Genomic DNA, 8,221 nt, shown 5'->3' with positions numbered 1-8,221 from the left:
CGAACTTTTAAACCCCTGACTCCGACATTCGAGTGTTTGTGTGAACTGCACGGCCCTGCGATTTCAACCCAGGAGATCACAGCTCTTTCCTTTGCTGATTTGGTGGCTCTGAAAAGAGCCTTTGTTGCACTTGGTGCTGAAGCCGGGTCGGGTTTAAGCGCGCTCCCCGCGGATGCGGCGGGCCAGCTGGATGTCTTTGGGCATGATGGTGACTCGCTTGGCGTGGATGGCGCACAGGTTGGTGTCCTCAAACAGCCCCACCAGGTAAGCCTCGCTGGCCTCCTGCAGGGCCATGACGGCCGAGCTCTGGAAGCGCAGGTCGGTCTTGAAGTCCTGAGCGATCTCTCGCACCAGGCGCTGGAAGGGCAGTTTGCGGATCAGCAGCTCGGTGGATTTCTGGTAGCGGCGGATCTCCCTCAGGGCCACAGTGCCGGGTCTGTAGCGATGAGGCTTCTTCACTCCGCCCGTGGCTGGAGCGCTCTTCCGGGCCGCTTTGGTAGCCAGCTGTTTGCGAGGAGCTTTCCCGCCGGTCGATTTACGCGCTGTCTGTTTGGTCCTGGCCATTTTCTGAACAGATCTCAACACAACCTGAGACACAGAAACTGTTAATAGCGAGTCCGCTCTGGGGCCACATTTTAAAGTGTCTGTGAGGGACCGCCCCGGGACTGTGATTGGCTGCAGACCCACCACCCAGACTGTCCATGGTCTGTGATTGGCTGCAGACCCACCACCCAGACAGGGAGGGACCGCCCCTGGACTGTGATTGGCTGCAGACCCACCACCCAGACAGGGAGGGACCGCCCCGGGACTGTGATTGGCTGCAGACCCACCACCCAGACAGGGAGGGACCGCCGCTGGCCTGTGATTGGCTGCAGAACCACCACCCAGACAGTGAGGGACTGCCCCTGGTCTATGATTGGCTGCAGACCGACCCCCAGTCAAGGAGGGACCGCCCCTGGCCTGTGATTGGCTGCAGACCCACCACCCAGACAGTGAGGGACTGCCCCTGGTCTATGATTGGCTGCAGACCGACCCCCAGTCAAGGAGGGACCGCCCCTGGCCTGTGATTGGCAGGTTTGAACCGAGCTCTGACAGTCAGAACGAAAGGGCGGGAGTTCTTGTGACCCAATTGGCTGAGGTGAAATTAATCATCAATTTCAAAAAGCCCGCCAATTTCAGAGCATCAAATAACAGTTTGAAGAAAATCTCATTTCCCTCCAGCAATGTAAGAATCTCTCTCTTTATAATCTCCATTATTTCCCACTCCTCAGCTCAAATCTCAGGCTGGTTCACATTCCAGTTCATTCTCTGACCTGTCTGTAAACGGGCGGGAATAAAGCCCCGCTCATTGCTTTCCGGAACGGGACAAAGTCCAGCTTCAAATTCAAAAATCCCGCCAATTCCGACCCGGTGAACCGCTCCTCACACAGAAACTTCACATTGAACTGATAATTGAATGAGGGCAGGGAATGAACACCGAGCAGAGAGGACACAGCGGGAGAGGGAGTGAGGCGGGATTTTACTCTGAGCGGAGAATGTAATGTCTGCAGAAAGACTCTGCATCCCCGCCTGTTCATTTATACCGTGAAACCCGGAACTCCGCTCCTTCTCTCGGGATGGCCGAGAACCCCGGCCGTTTTTCAGATCTCCCTGTAACGAGTGCTGGAGAAATCTCTCCATATTAATAGAATATCGGAAACTCCTTCCCCAACTTTAGATCTTTCCTCTCCCCGTTCCCAGGTCACTGCTCCCTCTGTGAAGCGGTGGGCGGCTCTGAGAAGAGCCTTTGTTTTGTGTTTGGTTGGAAAGTGTCGAGTCGTTCAGCCGCCGAATCCATAGAGGGTGCGGCCCTGCCGTTTCAGAGCGTACACCACATCCATGGCAGTGACCGTCTTGCGCTTGGCGTGTTCAGTGTAAGTGACCGCGTCCCTGATCACATTCTCCAGGAAAACCTTCAGTACCCCGCGGGTTTCCTCGTAGATCAGACCCGAGATCCGCTTCACACCGCCACGGCGAGCCAGGCGGCGGATGGCTGGTTTGGTGATCCCCTGGATGTTATCACGAAGCACTTTGCGGTGCCGCTTGGCGCCACCTTTGCCCAGTCCTTTGCCTCCTTTACCTCTGCCAGACATGATAATTCTTCACTGAAATCGCTGTTGAATGAAAAGCGAACTTGTGCTGGTTCCGTTTTTATGCTGCCTGCCCCGACCTGAGTGAAACATGTACAGAGTGAAAGAGGGAGGGGAGGAGACAGAATGGGATATTAAACAGAGAGGGGAGGAGACAGAGTGAGATATTAAACAGAGAGGGGAGGAGACAGAGTGAGATATTAAACAGAAAGGGGAGGAGACAGAGTGAGATATTCAACAGAGAGGGGAGGAGACAGAGTGAGATATTAAACAGAGAGGGGAGGAGACAGAGTGAGACATTAAACAGAGAGGGGAGGAGACAGAGTGAGATATTAATCAGGGAGGGGAGGAGACAGAGTGAGACATTAAACAGAGAGGGGAGGAGACAGAGTGAGATATTAAACAGAGAGGGGAGGAGAGAGAGTGAGATATTAAACAGAGAGGGGAGGAGACAGAATGGGATATTAAACAGAGAGGGGAGGAGACAGAGTGAGACATTAAACAGAGAGGGGAGGAGACAGAGTGAGATATTAAACAGAGAGGGGAGGAGACAGAGTGAGACATTAAACAGAGAGGGGAGGAGACAGAGTGAGATATTAAACAGAGAGGGGAGGAGACAGAGTGAGACATTAAACGGAGGGGCGGAGAGAGTCAGAGTGACGGACAGTGCGGTCTCTGATCTTCTTGCTCCACCTCCAGCTTTCTCCAACCGCCAATTTCAAACCGTTTATCGATAACTGAACCGAAACACAGCGCTCCGCACAAACCCTTACAGACTCCGCCTTCATATTTAAGAATTCCCAGAAACCCGGAGCTTTTAAATAAGCCCCGTTACAATTAACAGTCAGTAATATTCCTGCCTGAACGAGTCAACCCGCCTCCTTCCATTTCAGTCCCAGACCCGATTCTATTCCCCCACACATCCCCTCCCAGACGGGTTCAGCAGTTCATAAACACATTATTCCAGCTGATTTGGAGAATCTCATGTGTTGCGGTTTGAATTGTGATAGCGACGGATCTCCGCCAGTTTTACTCTGTCACGGATTCTCGCCCTGAATCTGTGAGAAAAAAATGAACTGGGAGAGAAGGTGAACACGCCCCAGTTCCAGTGAGGCCCGGCCCGGATATCCCATTCTCCCTATTTTATATCAGACAGTGGGAGTGGGGCGGGTGTAGCGAATGTCAGCGAGTCACCAGGACCCTGGGATTATTGTAAATGATTTCTATCTGAAACCTGAGCCCGGCCCCGGGACAGGAATCATCTGATTCCGGGATCAGCTCTTTTCTGAGAGACGTGGGTGGCTCTGAGAAGAGCCGTTGGGTTCAGATGGTCACAAGTTGCACTTGATTTTTTACTTCTTTTTGCCCGCTAATTTCTTAGGCTTTGCTGACTTCTGCTTGGGCTTGGCCCTCGGTTTTTGCACCTTCTTCGCCTTTACTGTCTTGGGGGGTTTGGGCTTCTTAACAGCCGCTTTCTTCTTAATTGGGGATTTCGCCGCCTTCTTTGTGGTCGATTTCTTGACCGCTGGTTTCTTGACCGTTAATTTCTTGACGCCTGTTTTTTTGACCGCTGGTTTCTTTCCGGGAGATTTCTTGGTTCCTTGTTTCTTCAGCTTCTTTCCCACTTTTGCCTGAGTTTCCTTCTTAGCGACTCTGAAGGAGCCCGAGGCGCCCGTGCCCTTGATCTGCACCAGGGAGCCTTTTTCCACATTTCTCTTGATACTTAGTTTGATCTGGGACCGGTGCTTCTCCACATCCAGGCCTTTGGTAGCCAGAACCTTCTTTATCGCGGCCAGGGATATCCCCTTGCGATCCTTCCAATCCGCCACAATCTTGAGGATCTCTTCTCCCAAACTGGGACCGGCTGTCTTGGGTCGGAGAACCGCCATCTTCTTCTTCGGAGCATTGGTTTGAGCGGCGGTGGGAGCTGCCGTTTCGGCGGCTGCAGTATCTGTCATGTCCTGGACGCTGGAGAAAATCTCTGACAGTCAGAGCTGGGTCAGAAATGAAACGAGAGGCGGCGGCACAGAGCGGACGGGGCGGAGACATCCTGCTGTCAGCTCCCGGCCCCTCCAGCCTCTCTGTGTTTCTCTCTCCTCTTAAACTCCCCGATTCCAATTAAAATCGGGCACTCCAGAGTCCCAGACTAGCCCCTTCCCATCTCTAACACCGGAATGTTTGCTGTCCAAAAACTTTCACCGTAATTAAAAGCACCAGTTCCGATTTGAACCCGTTTCATTGCTGCACTGATCGCGCTCTCTCATCTGATCGCTGACATGATCTCTGTTTTTCGGCTGAAATCTTGAATTGAACTGAAACAGTACCTTAAATTTTCACTTCGGGTCTCGGGAAGAAGGAGGGCGATCCTTTGAAAGGGAGTCTTTTAAATTTTACTCAAAAGGGACTCGGACATCCGGCGATGAGGCCGGACTCACAAACACAGTGACATTAATCTAACCCGCCCGCCCCTTTAACACACTCTCTCTGACACAATGTTCACATCTGTACATTCACAGGACAAACTGTTCGCCAGATAGACAATTCCCGGACAGGCTTTCCTCCCCGCTCGGCCTGTGCTGGAGACGGATAAATGCACCATCAGACCGGCTCATTTATAGTAGAAGGGACAGTAATCGTCTCACCAACAGCACACAGACACAGAATCACTCTTTCACTATCTATCAGTGTGTCTATATTGCGCTCAGTAACAGTATCCCGCATTCATGTGCAGAACTGGAGAGAGAGAGAGAGACGGACCGGAACAAAAATGGAAAGACAGAGAAACAGTCAGACAGACACAGTATCAGTCTCACACTCCCCATCAGTGTGTCCATTTCACGCTCAGTAAACATTACCCCACCTTCATGTACAGCGCTTGAGAGACAGAGATACAGACAGACACAGTATCAGTCTCACACTTCCCATCAGTGTATCTGTATCATGCTCAATAACAGTATCCCAACTCCATATACAGTAGATGAGGGACAGAAAAACTGAGCTGTTGTGAGCGGTTTTCACCCAGTAATAAATAGGGAACTATTCCATTCCAATTGCTATTCCAAGGTGGAGTGACCGAAGATACAGTCTCATCTCTAACTGATCTTATTCCAGAGACAGACACATTATTAATCCCACTCTCAGGGACAGTGTCACACATTTAACGCTCTCTTGCATGTTGTACCCTCTGTAATCTTGCAGCAGAGGGCCGTTCATTATTAATCTCAGTGACCGAGAGTTTCACTCCGATTGAAATAAACTGGGACTGTTGCTGTCAGATGTTCATCCTGCACAGTCCCAGCAAATACACCGACTCCCACTTTCCTCCCATGTTTCCCCAGGATTGGTTTGAGAAATCCTCCCTCCAGTTTCGGGATCAGGCGTTACTTTATCAGTAAAGTGGCCAAGAATGAACAGAACCGATTGGCTCATTCCACAGCCGCCCACTTTATCTCTGAAAGACTCTTTCCGATCAAAAGATCCCGAGAGAAACAGCAGGGATGGAAACATCTAGTTTCAGAGTTGGAGATTGGAAAGTCAGTCTGGATTCCAGCGTCAGGCACTGGTGGAATCCCATCTGTTCCCCATTCTGGTGCCTGTTCCTGCACTGCCTGTGGACCCCATTCCCTCTGACCTTTCCCCCAGACCCACTTCCTTTGCTCAGACTCGGAAAAATTCCAATTGGGGAAAATTTCCATCGATTTCAGGATTGGGAATTAAACCCGATATCTGCGCATGCGTGACTCAGCCCCGCCCCCTGCGCTGGTTGGTGGTGAGCAGAAGAGCGCATGCGCGCTGCCCTCCCCCAGCCCGGCCTGTGGGCGCCATTCCCTCAGTGAGCGGAAGAAGATGGTTTAAAACAGGCGGGAATGGAGAGATCACGGCCCCCGGGGGAAGGGAGCAAAGAGCAGCCTCGTTACAGCAGCTCATCGCTCCGGGACCGTGTCCGCAGATGGGCTCAGAGATCGGCATTGAGTCCGGGGGAAGGGCAGGGGGAGTCCGGGGGATGTTTGTAAGAGGCGGAGTGGATCAGGAACTGGTCCCGGAACATGGAGTGAGAGGGGGGGGAGGGAGAGGTCATTCTCGGGCTGTGTGTGGACAGGGTGTGTCCAGGGGAAGGGAGAGAGAATGGGAAGAAGCTGCTATTAAAATCATTGCTGCTTTCTCTCCCCAAACCAGGAGTGAATGGTCCTGGTTTAGTTCCAGTCTCCCCCTGTTTATTGTTATTGGACAGTGAAGAGTGGAAACAGAACCGGACAGTAAGGATGTGGGGAGTTATACAAAGAGCATCTATTGCAGGCATCAGGCGAGAAGTGTGAAGGAGACATTTTAAACAGCGGCTGTTTGCTTTCAGTTGAACGGTTAGTCCCATGGGAGAGGGGATTAGAAACCTGACCTGTACAAAGATCCCTGCCCCATCCGGTAGTCCCATTCATGGATCAGTGCAGGGCTTGGGTCGTGTCTGGATATCACTAAATTGTTTTAAAATCGCCCAACACACCTGGTATTCAGAAGCTGAGTGGTGCAGTACTGCAGTGGAGTCAGACACTGACTCTGTTTGTATCACTGGTTTTCATTTGTGGATATTCAAAATAATTATTGACAGAGATATTAAACTGATCGCTTTTGTATTTTCTACCTCACCTGTTCTTGAGTTACAAGAGACACGTTTCTTTCTGCAGGCAAACACTTGAAGGATCCAGAATGAATGTGAAGTTTCCTCCACCCGAGGCCAAGGAAGAGTGCAGCCAGCTCCTTCTCACACACAGTAGGTATATTATCACTCACAGAGCACAGAGACACAGACAGGTCATCAGGTCCAGAGTCTCAGACAGCAGAGGTAGTCAGTCCCACACTGATCCCAGGTTCCAGAGACACATTTTCAATCCAACAGTCAAACAGAGCAGGTGAGGCAGACGCTGTTTCCATTTCCCCCGAACTCAGTCCCGCTGACAGGAAGATCCAAAAATCCTAGTCCAAAGTCACACTTTCAGATTGTCAATTTCACAAAAGGGCAACATTATCCGTGAATTAAATACCAGATACCCCGAGATTACAATTGAATACTGGCCCAGAACTCTCACACACACGTGAGTTTAATACATGCAGTATCCATTCGAATAGCGGATCATGAGATACAAATTGCAAGTCCAAAACTCATGGACAGTATCAGATTGAGAAATGCTGTGACAGTGTAACCTGAGAAACAAATTAGATACCAGTTTATAATATACTCATAGTGTGAGATTTAATGATACAGTATCAATTCTATTAGTACAGACTGAGATACACATTACACAGGAGTCCAAAAATCTTATAAAATAAAATTTAATGATGCAGTATCAATTCCTTTAGTGCAGACTGATCTACACATTATATACCAATTCAAAAATATCACCATATCAGTTTGAAAGGTACATTATCATTCACAATATTACTCATAGATATACAGACTTAATCGTAGTCCAAAAAGCACACAAATTATTTGATTAAACCTCCAGCATCAAATCCTAAAGTGTATCCATATTCTCCAATTAAATAATGAGAAACATGATTCAAACATTAAGGTATGAAAGCTGCAGTATTGAACACCATAATGTAATCTGAGAGAATAATTATATACGGACACAGAATGAATCCCACACTCAAGTATGGTCCCAGAGATGATAGATACAGAATGAATCCCACACTCAAGTATGGTCCCAGAGATGATAGATACAGAATGAATCCCACACAGGCATCCAGTACCAAGGACTGACAGACACCGAGTTCATCCCACACTCTCATAAAGCACTAGAGACTGAGATGTAATGTATGAATCCCACACTCACACACAGTACCAGAGACTGACAGATACTGAATGAATCTCACACTCACACACAGTACCAGAAACTGACAGATACAGAATGAATCCCACACTCACACACAGTACCAGAGACTGACAGATACAGAATGAATCCCACACTCACACACAGTACCAGAGATTGGAAATGCAGAATGAATCTCACAATCATTAAGAGTACCAGATTACTAATTCAATCCCACACTAACATACAGTGTGAGAAACTGTATGTTTAAAATGAAGTCAACACCCA

The 8,221-nt window shown here is 49.4% G+C and overlaps 2 protein-coding genes across 2 annotated transcripts; both read right to left on the bottom strand.

Moving 5' to 3' along the window:
• Nucleotides 1-1,820: 1,820 nt before the first annotated feature.
• Nucleotides 1,821-2,132, bottom strand: LOC137308145 (histone H4). The gene has a single exon (XM_067977033.1). It carries the CDS (start codon nt 2,130-2,132, stop codon nt 1,821-1,823), a length of 312 nt encoding a protein of 103 aa, XP_067833134.1.
• Nucleotides 2,133-3,481: 1,349 nt separating this feature from the next.
• Nucleotides 3,482-4,087, bottom strand: LOC137308169 (histone H1-like). Its single transcript, XM_067977052.1, has 2 exons — nt 3,908-4,087; nt 3,482-3,814 (listed from the first exon to the last, which is right to left on the bottom strand). The coding sequence occupies exons 1-2, from the start codon at nt 4,085-4,087 to the stop codon at nt 3,482-3,484; spliced, it is 513 nt and encodes a 170-aa protein (XP_067833153.1).
• Between the last annotated feature and the right edge of the window lie 4,134 nt (nt 4,088-8,221).

This window comes from Heptranchias perlo, unplaced genomic scaffold (genome assembly GCF_035084215.1).
Source record: "Heptranchias perlo isolate sHepPer1 unplaced genomic scaffold, sHepPer1.hap1 HAP1_SCAFFOLD_122, whole genome shotgun sequence".
Lineage (NCBI taxonomy): Eukaryota > Metazoa > Chordata > Chondrichthyes > Hexanchiformes > Hexanchidae > Heptranchias > Heptranchias perlo.
Note: the sequence above shows the minus strand (reverse complement) of the source record. Positions and strands in the feature narration are given on the sequence as shown.